At 36.7% G+C, this 19,181-nt stretch overlaps 1 protein-coding gene across 4 annotated transcripts in view; it reads left to right on the forward strand.

Moving 5' to 3' along the window:
- Positions 1 to 19,181, forward strand: part of LOC110772574 (binding protein) — a 36,861-nt gene that overhangs the window by 168 nt on the left and 17,512 nt on the right. For 2 of the 4 annotated variants that reach the window (XM_021977012.2, XM_021977011.2), the window contains exons 2-15: positions 547 to 771; positions 2,910 to 2,973; positions 3,524 to 3,755; positions 4,654 to 4,830; positions 5,229 to 5,552; positions 6,807 to 7,023; positions 7,816 to 7,884; positions 8,356 to 8,817; positions 8,980 to 9,274; positions 15,896 to 16,348; positions 16,452 to 16,610; positions 16,704 to 16,853; positions 18,741 to 18,896; positions 19,095 to 19,136. In XM_021977012.2, coding sequence (XP_021832704.1) covers positions 650 to 771; positions 2,910 to 2,973; positions 3,524 to 3,755; positions 4,654 to 4,830; positions 5,229 to 5,552; positions 6,807 to 7,023; positions 7,816 to 7,884; positions 8,356 to 8,817; positions 8,980 to 9,274; positions 15,896 to 16,348; positions 16,452 to 16,610; positions 16,704 to 16,853; positions 18,741 to 18,896; positions 19,095 to 19,136 — 2,922 coding nt within the window. In that variant the 5' untranslated portion in view covers positions 547 to 649. Of the gene's footprint in view, positions 1 to 546; positions 772 to 2,909; positions 2,974 to 3,523; positions 3,756 to 3,872; positions 3,941 to 4,653; positions 4,831 to 5,228; positions 5,558 to 6,806; positions 7,024 to 7,815; positions 7,885 to 8,355; positions 8,818 to 8,979; positions 9,275 to 15,895; positions 16,349 to 16,451; positions 16,611 to 16,703; positions 16,854 to 18,740; positions 18,897 to 19,094; positions 19,137 to 19,181 lie in introns of those variants that run through there. The other 2 variants (XM_021977013.2, XM_021977014.2) reach the window with 2 other exon arrangements.

The raw sequence follows: 19,181 nt of genomic DNA on the forward strand, positions 1-19,181 counted from the left end.
CGTTTTCTTCCTGAAATTGATGAATTTGTATTATAGAATTCAATCATGGAGTTCGAGTGTTCATCGTTGATCCATTATTTTTAATTGTTTTTTTTTTTTTCAAAGTTACAATCTTTATCGGCATTCATTTTATCAGATATTTCAATGTTGTCCTGGATAATGTGTGTTTGTAATTTTTTATTATTTATTAGCAGCTTATTTGAATTGAATTTAGGCTGTTTTTGCATGAAAGTGTTAGTTTTCTGATAGTTGGATAGTGTTTTTGTTAGTTTGCGAACAAGTTAAAGGAAAGGAATGGAAAATGAGCTGGAGGTTTTAGAAGATTTTATTGTATATTTTCTAAGAACACAGAAAGTCAACTCTAACCAGTGTATTTATTGTAGAAACTTAACTGAGCTCCTCTCATTGTTAATTCTTCCTGCAACCAATTTTTAGTCCTTCTCCACTGGTTCCAAAATTTGTGGATTAGGTGGCAGTATTTCAGTATGATTTAGGCTGTATGAGCAATTTTGCTAACTTAATGGTGACTTATGTACTATGTAATAGAAAGGCGAGCCCGTTGAAGCTGATGGGCTGGAATTACCATTCATATCCTAACAATTGGATAATGAAGCATTGACTTTTATATAAATCTTGGCGGTGGGGAAGCATGAATATTGTCAAGGGTGTTGCAGACCTAATTCGAAGGACTTCCGGTGGCCATGATGGAGATTCTGCTTCAGGGGCACAAGCTCAGAAGTTCTCTCCCCCTGGTCCGAAGATCCGATTCAGGTACTTATGCTTCACCATGATGATTACTACTGAATACTGATTGTTTTAATGTGGCATGTTAGTTATTGTAAATTATGGTTTTGTGGTTTCTTTTGTGGGGATCTTATATTAAATTGATTACAGACTACAGTAAAGTACTTCAACTATTGTAATAAAAGGACTGATATGTTTAATTACTGTTGCATGATTTGAGGGATATTAGGAAGGATCCTAATTACTTTCAGCTAATTAAATGTCTAATTTTTTGAAAAAAAAACTGAATGGTCGAGAATTTTATTCTCCTCCCTTAGTAACAAAAGTGAACCCAAAGCTAGCCTATAGGCCTCACTGTCTCCAGCCCAGTGGTGGTGCTTACATCTCATTCTTGGAGATGTTGCTCCGCCACAGCTCTATCCTTTAGAGATCTTTCGTTTTCTGTAATTTTGTTAGATTGAGGAGCTGCTGTAGGGTGGTCTTTAGAGTTTTGACTTATGATGTCAGATGCTTAATTTGGTTATGTTTTTTTATGAGAGTTGTATCAAGATGTTGGCGGACCTCTTGTTCACTGAGTTTTTCTACTGTGTTTTAGGGTTGTTATTAATAAAACTTTGTTTAGGGCAGGGGCTAATATAAGTCTTTAGTCCAAATCATAGGATCCTACAGATTAAAAGAGTCCATATGAAGGCTAAAGCTGTGTGGAAATTGAACCTTCGAAGAAATGTGGTGATCACACTATATCTGGAGAATGAATTCTTAAGAATTTCATTTAGGTAGAAAGAAAAAGAAGGGCATTTGAAGATGTTAGGGGGAAGGAGGTTGATAATTGTGGGAGAGAGTCCGATTTTTGGCTACTTTATGGGCTCCGGTATATCCACAATTTAGGGGATATTCCTTTTCTGTTATACTGTCTGATTGGAACGCTGTAGTGTCTTAGAGTATTGTTATGGTAGTCTGCTATTTTGTGTAGTTTTTTGGTGGCTGTTTTAAATCTTGTGGCTGAAAGACATGTTGTCCTCTGTTTTTGTACTCTTTCTTTTCCTTTAATGAAAGTTTTTCATATGAAGAAAAGGAGTTAGAAGAGAATATTGATAGCCAAAAGCCTTTCATAGGATCTCACTACCTTCTGGTGATCTTGAAAGGTGTCCTGTGGCCAAGACCTGACTAGCAATCTCTAAGAATTGTGGATAGGGAAAGCATGCACAACAAAAAATTGCAATACATGAGAAAAGTAAGAGAAACCTTGAGAAATGTATTTCCGAGAACTTCAAACGAAACTCTCTCTAGAATACTAGAATCACACCCATTTATTGGGCTTTGTACATACTCCTAATGACTAAATTCCACAAGGGGTAATGCTCAAGAGGGAATCTCCACAACCATTTTCCCAACAACACATTATTTCCTTTCGCCAAATTCCTAAAGCCAACCAACCACCGTCCTTTGGTTTGTGCACCGAACCCATCTATCTAAATGATCATTTTTCCCCTCTCTGATCCTCTCCAAAAAGAAACCCCTTGTTAGAGTTTTTCGAAAGTTTTAGCTACTTTACTTTGCAATGGGCATAAAATAAGTGGGAATGCTATTCAAGACCGACCGAATCAGGGTAAGTGCCCCCTTCCTATAAAGACATTCTCTCCCCCACCCATCTAATCTTTTCCTCTCTTTCTCAATAACTGGATCCCGGAAATATAAAGCACACAGATTGTCCCCAAATCAAGTCCCAAATAACTCAAGGGTCACTCTCCAAGTGGCTAGTCCTAACTCACAACCCAAAATCCTAGCCAACGACTCTAATCTCTTCTCTACATTAATACCGACAGACAAACTGTTATACTTGTTAATTTTCAGGCCCAACATTAAGGCAAGCTACATGAGTAACTATTGTACACATTTGCTGTTCAACCATACAATGCAATTACACAGTGTGGGCATGCGTTGTATGGTACCGCAAATCGAAGAAGTCATTACTTTTAAATTTATGGTGTCTGATTCAGTAAGCCATTTGGTACCTTGATTTTATTTTATTTTATTCTGCTGTTAGTCATTTTTACACTATCTTGTGACATCAATGTGCAGAATTACTTACTAATTATTTTATAAGAGAATTTATTAACTATTTTAGGATGAATATTTTGATGACATGGCCTTTATTTTTCCAGTGAAGTTGGAGATGAAGCGGTCCTGAATATACTTTGGGATAGATACGAAAAAGCTATTGATAAGGTATGCTTGGAAGTTTATTACTTTCTCAAATTCTTTATCCCAAATTCTAGCTCCCTAGAGGCTACTTGTAATTATGAATTTTTTTTTTCCTGATGTAATATACATTGTGTTATATACATAAGTACATTTTGTCTAGGCCACTTATAAAATGTTCTTATGAACCATGACCAAGACTTGAAACAAGGGATTTTTTGTCGTGCCATAAACAAAGAAATTCTTCCTTTTTGTTTTGTAAAAAAAAAAAAAGGGTAAGGAAATGTTTTGTCGTTTGGGTTGGGCTCCTAAGTGGGACACTGGTTAATACATCATTAGGTCAATTGTCAGACATAAAATTCAGTTTGCAGCCATAACATTCCTGTCTGAGATTGGGGACTGGCTGGCCTTGTACAAGATCGGACCAACTCACTTTAATTTGTCCTTGTTTTGGCACATATATATGCAATGAATTGATATCAGAAAATGACAATAATAGCTTTTCTTGTTCCTAGTGAGCTCTAGTTGTCATATGCTTATAATTTTGTGATATATTTTTTGTTCACTCAATATGTAGGTGGAAAAGAGGAGGCTGTTTCATGTTTTTCTTAAGCAGTTTCTAGTTGTATACAAGAACTGGGAACCAGTAAATTCTGGCCAAATTTCAGAGGTTGCTTCAATTACCATCCAAACTGCAGAGTATTCATCAAACTCAGATGTAGTTATTGGCTGCTTTGCTGGACATCCTGCAGAAGTCATTTTAATATTGACTGAAGAGATTACACAATTAACTGCTATGGTTGCAGAGTGTAAGTTGAACTTCCTGTTTGGTTTTTAGAAAATTGCTTTGGTGTGCGGTATTCCTATATTAAATTATTCTGGTTAAATTTTTGCGAAACAATAATTCTTTCTTTATCTTATGACAGTTTTTTGGCCCTATGCTTGATATCCCGTATAAAGTCCAATTGAGAATGGCCTTCTTAACTAGCCAAATGTTAAGATCCCAAACTTGGAAGTTACTATTTATTTATTTTATTACCGTGGACATGACAAAAACATTTTCTACTCAAGCTGAGTAAAATTTTTGGAAACTGACTTCATAGTTTCGAATCTGCTTTCCACCCAAAATGTTATTAGGCAATCCTAGAGTTAGTTATCGTGTGTTTCTTAATCAATGTACTTCTGCTTTTGTTAATTATTATTTTAGTATAATTATTTTATGAACACTGACATTGAGGCTGTTGGCATGGTTGCACATAAAGTACTCCAAATGTTTCCTTTTCTAATCGCTGCCTTTTGTCATATCTTTTATAATTTTATTGCATAAAAATGTTATTTTACTTGTATATCAGCATGGTAGGTATTCATGAAAAATTTGGGGGTTTGATGTGCCTTTTGGGACAAATTTGTAACTACTCACTTTTCATTTGACTTCTCTCATTGCTGTCTTTATTGTATCTTGTTTCAAAGTAATTGTCAATGTGAATTTATGTGTGCTCCCCCCCCTTTTTGGAAGGCATTTGATGAATTTTTTTCAGGAATGTGGTCATGGTATATTGATATGTTAGCACTTGATATCTGGTTAATTATTTTCTTTATGGCTGTTCTATCCCTCTTATATTAATAATTGTAGTCTTCCTTCCTTCAGTTTTGGTTTTCTTGTTATGTCATTTATGGTGTACTTTGTTTTTCCCATGGTTAATCCAGTAAACACCAGTACAGTTCGTTCATCAGCAGACTTCTCTAGCCATTCCACAACCTTAAATATCATATCTGAAGGATTGCCACTCCTGGATGCTCTTATGATTGTTACCCGTTCGTTGCACAATTGCAGAGTTTTTGGGTACTATGGTGGGATTCAAAAGCTGACGGCATTAATGAAAGGTATTATATGTGTTATTATTTGCTAGTGCACTTTCTTTTTTATGGTGACACATTTTGTTCGAAATATGTCCAGTAGTGCCGGAAGTTTCATTGTCTCTTGGATTTAGATTGTGTTTGCCACTTATGTGGAGATAGAGAACAAGAAAAAAGATTTGGTTTGAGGAGTTTATTCTTTTATTTTTTCCATTGTCTAAAACAGCATTGCACTAAAAATTATTATTTAATAAATAGAATAGAATCAGTGAAACATTCAGATTCAGGCATTCAATGAATTAACCCAGGTTTAAAGGAAGTCATAATGTCCCTAATGAATTAACTTGATCTTGCAAAACGTCTGTTGAACCCAGAGGTATATATAGATGCTAATTTTACATTGTGGTTTTTTATTTTTATTTCAGGGGTTGTAGTCCAGCTTAAAACGATAAGTGGTGCACTTTCAGCTGATGAAAAGTCATCTGATTATACTGCAGAGAGGACTGGACTCCTGCAACAAATACTTGTATATGTGGTGTCAATAATATGTAGTTTCATTGATTTAAATTCAAATGTATATGAGAAAGGTCAGTTGTATAGTAATACTATAGGCTCTGTTTCAAGGGATGGTACGTCTCCAGTTGACTCTTCTGGTAGTTCAAAGGTTCCTTCTAGTGAAATAAGGTTACGATGGCATCAGAGGGCAGTTGTGTCTGTGATGGAAGCTGGTGGACTTAATTGGTTAGTAGGTAAGGTAGGCAAATATTTTTTCTTGTTCTTTTGTGTTTTGTGTTGTGTTTTTTTTTCTTTGGGGGTGAGAATGAGGCAGGAACTTTTTATTTATAACCTAATACTTCACATCTCAACTTGGTGATACACACTGGAAACTCGTGCCAGATTCTTAAAAATAACTTTTTCTTTAGTCATACCAGCTTAGACATTTAACGGTACAGTTTGGACATCTTCGATACATGATTTAATTTAATTTCTAAATTAATTTTCATTTGTACTTTTCTTTAGAAAATATTTAATCTATATTTATGACCTTTTTTTCTCTCTTTCTTCTTTATTATGTAATTATATATATATATATGATTATTGTTATTATTATTAAATTTCCTTTCTGAGGAAATAAGATTAGAAGTGCTAAATAAATTCATTTGTTTTCCCTTTTTATTGCTACTGTTATATTATTATTATTATTAGCCCTTTGGCATGCACGAATTGGCCTTTTGTTTACTGAGAAATTCTCTTTATTTTTATGGTAATTTTCAGAAACTTACTTAGCTTGTTCTTTTCTTTTTTAAATAGAAAAAAAGTCTCATATTTTTAAGGTAGAGTGGGGGTATAACATGTCTTCTTGTTAGTTTTCCTTTTAAAAAAACAACTAAATGTTAAAAGATTGTAAATTACTATGTTATCCTCACTTAATAATTTTTTTTCTCTCTTAACATTTTGATTAGGTAAAGGTATTTTTTACTATTTTGTTGTGCCTTTTATAGCTATTGTTTTGTATGTTCTTTTTGATATTTTGAAACTCAATTATCTCTGTGCCTTCTAGTCTATTTTTTTTTATGGCAGCCTTTCGTTTTTCTTCTTCTGCTTGTTTATTTTCCTTCTTTGCTTGTGAATGTATTCCAAACTGTTTAAGTTACTTTAATAAAACATATTACAAAGAAATATTTTCAATAGTTGAATGAATTCATATTTTGTCCCTGGCGTGCGCTATTAGTATTGTTACGTTTCTGTTGGGTTCAGTGCTCATAATTCATGAGGACATCCTACACTACCCCATCCCAGTTCCTGTTCTCCCGTGATCCTGCTCTTTTACGGCCCTGCCCCGTATTTTTTAGCTTTTGGGTAGCATTTGAGTTGCCTGAATACCCCAATTGTTATGGCATCTGTATGATATTCCCTATGTCCAAACTATGATACTGCCTTTTGTAAACCCTGCACTCTCTTTGTATCTATATTTTCATTGATGGGGATTGTTCTCGTTCCAGAGCTGCTGCGTGTAATCAGAAGGTTAAGCATGAAAGAACGGTGGACGGACACATCACTTCTAGATCTGTCTTTAAGAATTCTTCATTCAACATTATCTCAGAACCCTCGTGGTCAAAATCATTTTAAAAGCATTGGAGGACTTGAAGTTCTGTTGGATGGTCTTGGAATACCATCAAGTAATGGGCTAATGTCGAAAAGTTCTGCTGTTGAAAAAAGGTAATACTAACTCCTCTTGTATGGTCTTCCATCTTGAGGTTCAGTGCTATCATATGTGCAAAATTTTCTGAAAATGTTAGTGAATAGTGGACAACTTTCTTTTTGATTTGGGCAATTATATTCAAGAGTGAGATAATTTCTTTGAAATGCTTCCCGTATCTGTTTGATCTTCATTTTTTTGGGTTGTGTATCTGTTTGATCTCCTTAAACACAGAGATTATGCAGTTAAAGCTAATCTTTTGTTTGTTGGATGGTTACGTAAAGCATAAGTAGCTTTAGTTGGTGGCGTCAGGGGTTATTTTGACAAAGGAATACTGCTCTTCCAGATGAAGAGTATCCATTAGTTTATTTATGGAGTTTTCTTTCGATGAAACTTTGCTTTTTTGGTTCCGCATATTCTAGTATGCATGCATCTATATTAAGAACATATTCATATTTATCAATGGTAATTAAGTGGCAAGTCATGCAAAAGGGGCTGAAGAAGTTTGGTGCCTAAAGTAACATTTACCCTGAATATAGAAATATATGACTACCAAGAGCAGGGGAGGAATCTGTGTAACATAATTGCATATGCTTTCATTTTGCTTTTTATGAAGTAATTTAACCAATGTAGTTACCTTTCTCTGATTTGAATTGATTTACTATGTGAATTAACAGTTTCTGACTTGACTCAGAGTGACTGAGAATTATATGTGGATGGATATTTCCTGTTTGAATGGGAACTTCTGGCTCTTTGTGTTATACGGTACCTTCTCTTGTAAGATCTGATATACTTCTGATATTTGATTGCAGATATGAGAACACCTTGTTAAAAATTTTCCAGCTCCATGTTCTCTCTCTGGAAGTTCTCAAAGAGGCCGTGTATCCTTTTGTGTCCTTCGTTGGTTAACTTATGAAGCTTTTGTACTTTTTGTTTAAATTAGTATGTTGGAGTTTTTTTTGGTCAACAGTATTTTGGATTTCCTGATCCCCTTTTCCCCATGCATGAGAGCTGTGATTCTTGTTGTATAACTTATGTGTTTATTGGATTTATGCTTGTACCCACTGAATTTGTTGGAGTCCTTCAATGCATACATGCTGCATGGATGCATATATTGAATGAAGTGTTGCATTTTTGTTTTGACATTGTAAGCCCCTCATGATTTAAGGAAAGTACTGTTACTATTCAGTTGATTTCTGTTTGACGCAATAAAGCTGAAGTTTTGCCTTTTCATTATTCCCTTTCCTGTGGTTTACCAAATACTAGGGGAGATTGTATCTGTGTCACAAATGATTCTCAGTTTATGCCACACACAAAAAAAAAAAGAATTGATTCCCTTGACGAGTGTGCAGCTATGGAAATATCAGCAACTTGCAATTTCTGTGTGAAAATGGGAGGGTTCAAAAATTCGCAAATAGCTTTTGTTCACCTGCTTTCATGTTTCAAGAGTACAAACAGCAGACCAATGATATGTCTGGTCAGCTTGATTTCCGAATGCCTATGGTTGACTTTGGAAGTGATAATACTGTGAAAAACTATATAGCAGAGACTTCTGTTGCACTTCCTGCCAATGTTTCTTACTCTCAACTTTGGAGTGATTATGCTGTCAAGCTGAGCAGGGTATTTTGTTCTTTTCTTCCTGCTTCAGAAGATATTAAATCTCATGATCTCGAAGCGTCCACTGGCCAGACCGCTGTGGCAGTTTCTTCATTGTATGGTGAACTTTCAATCAAATGGGTTATGAGGGTTCTTGTTACAGTGTTCCCCTGCATTAAGGCCTGTTCAAATCAAAATGATTTGCCAAGCCACTTAAGGTGAACTTCTATTACCAGTAAAGTACCATCTTTTGTTTCTTTTGTTAGATATTGTTTACTATTTATTAGATGTTGCTACCTCAGTTTTAATGTACTTGTTCAATTTCTCTCTCTTTCTTGTGACTCTTTTTTCTTTTTTCTTGTTTGTTTCATTATCTGTAGGGTCTTTGTCAATACTCTGCAGCATTGTGTTTTGAATGCATTTAGGAAGGTTCTTGTTTCATCCCCTGCATCACTCAAAGTATTTCGGGACGAGGGAATCTGGGAACTCATATTTTCTGAGAATTTTTTCTACTTTGGACCAGCTTCTGATGACCTTTCTGGAGAGTGTTGCACATACGATGAGTCCCCTCCTGAACTACTTTCTGCTTTTAGTGGCATCAACAATATTCTCCAAATGGAAGTAATTTCTTTTGTGGAGTTCGCTGCAACTTCTAATGGAAGTGCACATAACTTGGTAGGTCTCCGCTTGCTTGATGTTGTGCGTTTTCCGACATTTACTCTTCACTGTACTTACATGCTTTGTTTAAGATAACTGGTCAAATGAACTTGCACTTTAGTGTCCATAAGTACATGGTGTTTTATTGTGCTTAGTAAATATAAGTATGGATCCGAAAGTGGTTCAAGGGTTTCATATGGGTATTAGGTGTCGTAAGGCTGATAAAGTTATTAAGGAATGCCTTCTTGTTTTTGTATGGTTGTTGTTAAGTTTCTTCATTCCAAAGCTTAAGCTGTTAGGAGTCAAACCCGAGGGATAACACATATCAACGATCAAGATTAAGTAAACAACAGAAACTTACACTTTCTATCACTTAAGGCACCCACAAAAACATAACCAAATGACTTGTATGTGTAGAACATAAATTAGGGTTACTGAGGTTTGAGCTAACTACTAGAGACAACCAAGATTTAAAGCTACGTTTAGTTACAGTCAATCGCGAATGCTGAAGTTGTTGGGAACTGGCCGAAAATTGTATCTTGGGCAAAAGAAAATGCGACACACATCATAGCTCTGATTGATGTCTGCGCCCAAGTTTCTAACTTGAGTCCGATGCAGGTTTGAGGGATTTATTTATTTATTTTAAATTTTTTTTTTGAATAGAAACACTTTTGATTCAAAATTGAAGGGTAAAATAAGAACATTTAGACCAAACGAAAGAAACACTATCCTGAAGAGCAGACACAATGTCACTCAACACAGAAAATAAAACAGCCAAACATAAGAGACCCCTTACGATACTACAGCTAGCAGATTACGCATAATTGTAGGATAGGGTATATTCTTAAAAGCAAGTGAAGATGATGCCCAAAGAGCAGCCCAAAACTTCACTCTTTCCCATAACTCTTCCACCCCCACTCCCTTATACTCCTCGAATATTCTCCTATTACGTTCCAGCCAAAGGTTCCATACCACTGCTTGCATCAGACTGCCCCAGAGAATTTTAGCCTTCTTTCCCCTTCCCAAAGCATCAAATCTGATTGAAAAAAGTTCAAAGCAGCCTTCCGGTATTACCCACACCGTGTTTACTTCCTTTAGTAACATCTCCCACAATTTTAGGGAGAAAGGGCAATGAAGGAGGAGGTGGTCCACACTCTCCCCTGCCTTATTACATAAAGCACACCAGTGCGGGCTAATGCACACATAGGGACAGTGTCTCTGTAGTATGGATATCCAAAGAACAATGACTGCCCCCGGCATCTTGATTTAAATGATGGAAAGTTCTTTGTGGTATTATCCTGTGCACGAATTTGCATCCCACAAAGACATGTTACATTTATTCTTTTTCTTTTTGTTGGAAAGAAACATTACTTCATTAACTCAAAATTTGCGTGGTTTGGAGGAAAAAGGCCCTAGTTATGTGAGGTTGCATGGGTTTGGCTGTGCTCTGGGTAGTTTGGTTGGAAATCTAGAAATTTGAATGAATGGAATGATTTTATTCTTCTCATTCTCTTGTATTTATAAGATGTACGAAGTATACAAAAATGGTAAGTACACAAAGTCAACTATATTAAATAATATAAACCCTAAACCTAATATATCACGCCAATACTCCCCCACAAGTTGGTGCATAGATATCACCCATGCCCAACTTGGATAGTGATGTATGGAAGTCTTCGCTAGAAACTGCATGGGTCATCATGTCAGCTAGCTGGTGTGCTTTCTTGATATGAGGCACAGTAATGATACCGTTCACAATATTATCCTTGATGAAATGTCTGTCAACCTCAATGTGTTTGGTTCTGTCATGTTGGATAGGATTATTAGAAATTTCAATGGCCGTGGTATTATCACAATACAACACCATTGGTTTCTCGGGGCCAAATCCAAGTTCCTTCATTAGGATCTTCAACCAAATCAATTATGTCATAGTATGATGAAGAGCTCGGTATTCAGCTTCCACACTAGACAAAGAAACCACCCTTTTGCATCTTGATTCTCCAAGTTACTAGATTGCCTCATACGAATGACGCATAACCAGATGTAGACTTCCTATCAAACTTAGATCCTGCATAGTCAGAGTCTCTGTAACCCTCTATGTCCAAGTTTCTATTCTTAGAGAACAAGATTCTTTTACCAAGAGATGACTTCAAATACTGAAGTTTACGGTCTATAGCCTCCGTATGCTGAATACCTAGGTTATGCATGAACTGGCTTACCACACTAACTACGTATGACAAATCAGGTCTAGTGTGAGCCAAATAAATTAACTTCCCAACCAGCCGTTGCTATCTCTCTTTGTTGTTTGGTACTTGGTCTGTATTAATTGTGAAATTGTGGTTCACCACTATTGGGGTGTCAACAGGTTCACATGCTGACTTGCCAGTCTCGGGCAAGAGATCTAGGATGTATTTGCGTTGAGATAAAAATATCCCTTGCGTAGAACAAGATACTTCTATTCCCAAGAAATACTTGAGAGCTCCCAAATCCTTCATCACGAACTCCTTAGCTACGTAACTCTGGGGTTCCTCAATCTCATGTGCATCGTTTACTGTAACCACCATGTCATGCACATACACAATTAACATAGTAATCTTGTGACCATTAGGCTTAATCAACAGAGTGTGGTCAACTTGAGATTGTTTGAACCCATAATCCTTCATAGATCGACTTAATCTGCCACAGGAAGCTCTTGGTCATTGTTTCAGGCCATAAAGTGCCTTTTTTAAACTACACACTTTTCCTCCCTTTTGTGTAAACCCTGGAGGACGATCTATGTATACTTCCTCTTGTAGGTCTCCATGTAAGAAGGTGTTCTTCACATCAAATTGGCTTAATGGCCAATCCAAGTTGGCTGCAAGGGATAGGATGACCTGAATTGTGTTCATCTTGGCTACTGGAGCAAACGTCTCCAAGTAGTCTACTCCATAAATTTGAGTATAACCCTTTGTCACAAGCCGAGCTTTGTACCTCCTAATTGATCCGTCTGGTTTATGCTTGATTGTAAACACCCATTTACAACCTACAGTCCTCTTCTCATCAGGAAGATTGACCATATCCCATGTATCATTTGTTTGGAGAGCCTTAATTTCCACTACCATTGCAGATTGCACTTTGGATCTTCTAGAGCTTCTTGAAAAGAGTTAGGAAGAGACATAAATGACAAATGAAGTACAAAGGCTATATTAGATTTAGAAAGACGATGATAGGACACATAGTAAAAAATAGGGTAAGTAACACAATTACTAGAGGAGAAACGAAAACGATCTGGTTTATTCCTTACGCGGGATGGGCATCTTTGCTCTTGATCATCACCAACTGCGTTCAAAGAAAGAGACTGAATTGTTAGGATCAACAGACAAAGAGATGGATTAGATGTTTGTACGTCAGAAGGTGCTACTACGGATGCATTCTCATGGGAAGCCGATTGGAATAGAGGAGTGTATCAAGAGAGGGGTTAGCTGCAGAATCAGTTCCGTCAACTTCAATAGAGACAATATAGTTGAAAATTTCTCTCTTCTGATATGTTTTGTAAACCACAGGAGCCAAAATAGAAGGAAGAGATTGGAGAGCCTCAGAAGTCTCATTTCTCTCTACAGTCGAAGTTGACTCCCCCTCAGGTTCAATGTCTGTCTGTAAATCTGCCCCACTCTTATTCAAGCCCAAAATCTCATCAACCGGTAAACTCCAATTTCTCACCTTCACAATCTAGATGCTCCCCCTAAAGGGGAGAATTGGAGACATCTTGAGAAAAATAAGAAGTGTGTTCTTGAAACTCAACATCCATGGAGACGTAGTATTTGGCCATGGGAGGATGAAAACACTTGTAACCCTTTGGGGTAGAAGAATGCCCCAAGGAAAACACACTTGAGAGCCCAAGGATCCAATTTGTCACGGTGGATCGAGTGAATATGAACCTAACAGACACATCCAAACACCTTAGGATCCAAGGAAAGGAGACCAGGGATCAGATGAAAGGTAGACCACACCTGAAGAGGAGTTTGATAATCCAATACACGAGAGGGCATCCGATTAATAAGAAAGGCAACAGCCATGATAGCATCACCCCAAAGCTTTTTCGGAACCTGCATAGTGAAACACAAGGATCGGGCCACCCCAAGGAGATGGCGATTCTTACGTTCTATGATCCTGTTTGGTTGAGGGGTATACGCACATGCCGTTCAGTGGATAATCCCATGTGTATGGAAGAAATCAGTAAGAGTCTGATTGAGGTATTCCTTCCTATTATCAGAACTAAACACCTGTACCTGAGCCCAAAACTGCGTACAAATCAATTGATAAAATTTGGGAAGTATAGAAGTCACATCATTTTTCTGCCTCGTAAGATAAATCCAACAAACTATAGTGCAATCATCAATAACTGATACAAACCACTTTGGCACCAGAAGAAGTAGGAGAAGAAAACGGACCCCAAACATCAGTGTTAACAATAGCAAAAGGTTGTTCACTTTTGTTTGAGGAAGATCGAAAAGTAACTCGATGATTCTTAGCCAAAATGCAATATTAACACCGTAAAACTAGAACTCCAAACCTTAGTAAATAAACTAGGGAATAAGTGTTCCAAATACAAGAAAGATGGATATGCTAAACGACGGTGCCATAACATAATCTTCTCCGGTTTTGATGTAGGATCCCCATCAACTTGAAATACACGGCCAGCAGAGTCGGTTTCTTCAAAATAATCGAGATCACTCCTCTCCTTACCAATTCCAATCGTCATCTTCGTGAGAAGGTCGTGAAAAACACAATAAGTGGGAAAAAAGGTTACAGAACAATTTAATTGTTTGGTAATTTGACGAACATAGAGCAAATTATTGGAAAGAGAGGGAACATATAGGACAGAGGACAACGACATAGAAGGTGTCAAACTAAGTGAACCAGCCCCCTGAATAGAAGTAAGAACACCTTTAGCAACTTTAACTGAGCTGTGATGAGGTGGAGTAAAAGTGACAAATCGAGAAGAGTCACTAGTCATGTGATCAGATGCTCCAGAGTCAAAGATCCAAGGCTGTGTATAGGTAGAGGAGAAAACACAACCGATATTACCTGTAATGGTTGAGGGACAAGAAACCTGAGAGGCAGTGGCTGTTTTTGGTGAGTCCGATGAGACTAAATATTCTTTGGATTTCTGTTTATCCTTGCGGGCAGCCTGTTTCAGTTTGAACCACTCCGGATATCCCACCACTTTCCAGCAATTTTCCCTCACATGCTTTCTGCTTTTACAGTAAGTACACCCAGAAAAGATGGATTTAGGACTAGAGTCAGGAACTGGGTGAGGTTGAGCCTCCTTGGCCACAAGAGCTGATGCTTCAGTGGAACCCTCGGCAGTCATAGTAACTTGTCGTTGGGCCTCCCGATGCACCATGGCATAAGCCTCATGAAGATCATGAAGCGGTACACTAGCCAACATGCGACTACACACTTAGCCAAGATTGTGATCGAGATCAGCAAGAAATATGTAGACACGTTCTTTAGAAGTACGTTTCTTCAATTTAGCAATATCGGATGGCTTCTCAAAATCATTCAGACGACGATGGTCCAATTCCATGAAGAGAGAATTCATCCCAGTAAAATAAGTGGATAAGGGCCAACCATTTTGACGAAGTTGAACGTACCTCTTTATCAATTCATAGACTAGAGAAGAGTCAGAAGCATCATGATAGGCCTTCACCGTATCCCACACATCCATCGCAGTTTGACATTGAATAAAGTTCAACATGTGATTGGTATGCATGGAGCAACATAGAAGCAGGGTAAACAACCTTAGAGAGGTGCGGTGGCAGCAGAAAAAATAGAAGGAAAATAGAGACGGCACTAGGGAAAAAACCCTAGATATGTGCGGCAGAAGTAGAGAGTGTTTTAGGGTTTTTTAGGGTTTCAGATCGCAGTAGAGCCAATTAGATCGATTGCTCTGATATCACCTAGAAATCTGAATGAATGGAATGATTTTATTCTTCTCATTTTGAGGTATTTATAAGATGTACAAAGTCTACAAAAAAGGTAAGTATACAAAGTCAACTATATTAAATAATAATAAACCTTGAACCTAATATATCACGCCAACAGGAAATAAAGAATGGATTTTTTAAAGACATATATGGCAATTGGTCAAAGTTACGGGATGATGTTCGGTTTTGGTACAGAATTTAAGGGTTTATCTTTTATAGACAATTGGTTTGACTGGAAAGCCGTTGTGTGTCAGGAGTTGGGTTTGTTTTAGCATCAGCTAGCATTTATATTTCTGCTCTGCTTTTGCTTTCTTTGTAGTGGCCATCTTGTCCACTTTCTATGTTATTTTATTGTTTTAAGCAATAGAAAAAAAAACATGCTGGGAAATGGTGTTTCTTCCTCAGCCAACTATCCTCCCAAAATCCCACCCTCTCCTCTTACCATACTTACAGCAGATTAGAATGATGTGTAGCCCTGAGAAATATCTTTCGAAGGGCTTCCACATATGCGTCTCTACTGTTCGTAAACTTGAATGCGTGCATGTGAGGGATGAACAAATTGTTAATGTTTTTGTTCTTTTTGTCATAGTAATTGCAGTGCTTCAAGACAACATCTGCATCTTAATTTTCTGTATCTTTCCTTACTTCTCGCCTCTTTTTTGTATGGCAGCCTGAATTGTCTGCTCTGTTAGATTCCCTTGAACAGTCTGCTTGCAATCCTGAAGTTGCTAGTGTTCTTGCCAAGAGTCTGATTCGCATATTACAGCTTTCCGCTGAGAAAACTGTTGCTTCTTTTAAGTCAGTTAATGCATTTCCTCGTGTGCTTAAAGTTGCTTGCATGCAAGCCCAAGAATCAAGAAGGTTTGTGAATGTAAGCCCTTCTGTTGAGAGTAACGTTGAAGTGGTTCCAAATAATCGAAAATCCAATTCACATGAGACAATGCAAAGATGGCTTAAATGCATGGAGACGTCTATGGAGCTCTATATGGAATTTTTCGAAACAGCAGAAGATGCTAGAAGTTTGGCTCTGCATAGCTCTGAATGTATTGGTTATTTATTTGATTTATTCTGGGAAGAAGGTTTGAGAAAAAATGTCCTTAAGCATATATTTGAGCTGATGAAGGTATTCCCATAAACCTTGTGTTCATTTGATATTTTGTTGACTGTAAGTGTTTATCACTGATTAAGTTTAATTCTGTTTTGGATTATTCTTTGTTACTTTTCAGAGTGTATCATCATCTGAGGAGGATCAAAGAGCAAAGTTGCAGTTATGCTCTAAATACTTAGAAACATTCACTCAAATAAAGGAACGGGAGAAAAGCTTTGCAGAACTGTCTATCAGTTTACTGGTCGGAATGAGAGATATGCTCCAGATTGATCCCGTGGTATGCCTTGATTTTTTTTTTTTTCCCATTTTCGATAGTTATTTTTGTTAATACATGACGTTCCAGTGTCTCATGAATTTGAGTTTTATTCAGTACTATCAGACTTTGTTTCGTGATGGAGAGTGCTTTTTGCATGTTGTCTCTTTACTAAATGGAAACCTTGATGAGGCTAATGGAGAAAAATTGGTTCTGAATGTCCTTCAAACTCTTACCTGTCTGCTTGCAAGCAATGATGCCTCAAAGGTATTTCTATCTTTAAACCTAGATGGACATATTGTCCATCTTTTCTTGTATATTTTTTCCCTTGTTATTTTATAAAATTTTTGTTTCCTATAATGAAGGTAATCCTTGTTTTCTCATGGTTTTTGTTTCTCTTTGTTAGCCATTATAGAATGCTTGAGTGCTTAATTTATGTTAGTCTCTTGTTGGTTGAATGCAATATGTCAAATTTTGTTTCATGATTTCATCCAGATGGTTCACTGGTACTTTGCGTTTTTTATTTGATTATATGGATGTGCCAGTGCCATAGAGAATTGAGGGTCAATTTGATATGCATTATGAAACATATAGACTTGTTGAAGTTTCCTGCCAAGCACAAAGAGAACAGAAGCCATTTCTTCCTGCTCTCTTTTTTGATGAAAAAAAGAAGATAAACTGAGTTACTCATCTGAGTTTTAAAAGAACCAATGGGAAAGTCTGGCTTGATCTCATGATTTGATACATAACCAAGACTGGCTTGATATTTTTTGCTTACTTTAATGTCATCAATGTTCAAATCTGGAATTTTGTACTTGGTCACTGTAATTTATTTTCGAATGCACCCCCACCCCATTTGATATTATATTTTCATCCGTCTTTTTCTTTTTCATGCATATGAGATAGATTGATACCCACTTTATAACAATCTTGATACTATGTATTGAGTCATACTAGAAATATGATTGAGTTGAAAACCTGAGTCAGATATCATTTAGAAGAGTAGAGACAAACTAGCATATATAACGGGGAAAATGAAAACATATTAAAGGGATTCATTTAATCACACAGATGAATTGTGTCCAACTTGGTTGTATTTAATGGAACTGAACCAACAGGGCCAAGTCATGTCTCAACCGGGTTAATATTTGAAAATTACAACATAGCCCAGGCTGATTTCTTGGAAACAACTGGTTTGCTCTTGTACGCAATAGTATACAATAGGTTAAATTTAGTCGGTATGTAGTGTGCTGTGGTTAGGTTATCTTATTCTTACTTTGAATTGCAGGATGCATTAAAACTTTTTTATTAGGGTTGCTTTGGTCCTATAAGCATATTTTTAACCATATATATATATATATTTCCACAATAAGGATGAATCGGTAAGAATGTATTAAATGCACAATTGAAATAACATTAATAAATAATAGAGAATATAATCGCATAAAGATGTTCTCATATAATTTCTTTTGTTGGTTAAGAGATTTCTGTTTTTTTTTTCATTTAATCCTTTGTTGAATTGAAAATAAGCATTTTGGTTAATCATAAATAAACAAGTAAATGTCCAAACTCTCAGATGCGAGATCTCAGGCCAATTGAACACCCCAAACATTTTTTCTTCTGCAGGAACACTATTTTGCAGCTTTCCCCCAATAGGGTCGATTATTTTAGGGTGTAGAAAGTTAGAAACTATGCCCTAGAGCCCATGACCAAGTCCCTAAACCTCAGCCCTGAATAGGGGAGATCACTAAACTTGTCCGGGCATTCGAATGGCCTGGCATGGTGTTTGAATGTCCCCACATCCTGCAGAACGGAACCCTACTATAGAAGCAACCTGAAGGTTTTGTATCCTGACATTTATAGGTGTATGATGTACTCATCCAGGTGCACCTTTTGAAGGATCAAATCGATTAATTAACTTTTGGCCAATCTATATGTTGGACGTGTTTATTTTTATTAGATTCAATAAAAGTTTGTTATCCCTTGAGAAATAATTGTTTTGTAAATTTAAGTTGTCTTTCCTGGGTTGCTTGACTCTGAAATATGCTGGCGTTATTATGTCAGCATATGCTTTTAATATGGGTACTACATTTTCTTGTTTGTAATTCTAGGTTTCTAGCTAATTGTATTTCTTCATTGGCTATATTTTTGCAGGCTACATTTAGAGTTCTTGCTGGCAAGGGATACCAGACATTGCAAAGCTTACTGTTGGAGTTTTGTCAGTCACGCTCAAGTGAAGGACTTTTGAATGCGTTGCTCGATATGCTTGTTGATGGAAAGTTTGATATGAAATCAGGCCCTAAAATAAAGGTGGTCTACATGATGCAAACCTTATCCAGAAAGTTTGTAATATCCTCTTTCAGGATTTTCTTTTCCATAATGCCCACAGATTTAATTTTATTTATGAGTTTTATACTTATGCCAAGTATGGCTATGGAATTGTGTGCCTGAGTCCTACACCTCACTCATAGTTATATATTTCTTTTCTTCACTTTTTTCTTCATGCAGAATGAAGACGTGATCATACTTTATCTGCGCGTTTTGCGGGAGGTTGGTGATTCATTTCTATTATTGGTCTTTTCTATTTCTCTCTGA

This window comes from Prunus avium, chromosome 1 (genome assembly GCF_965620075.1).
Source record: "Prunus avium chromosome 1, drPruAviu1.hap1.1, whole genome shotgun sequence".
In the NCBI taxonomy this organism is placed as follows: domain Eukaryota; kingdom Viridiplantae; phylum Streptophyta; class Magnoliopsida; order Rosales; family Rosaceae; genus Prunus; species Prunus avium.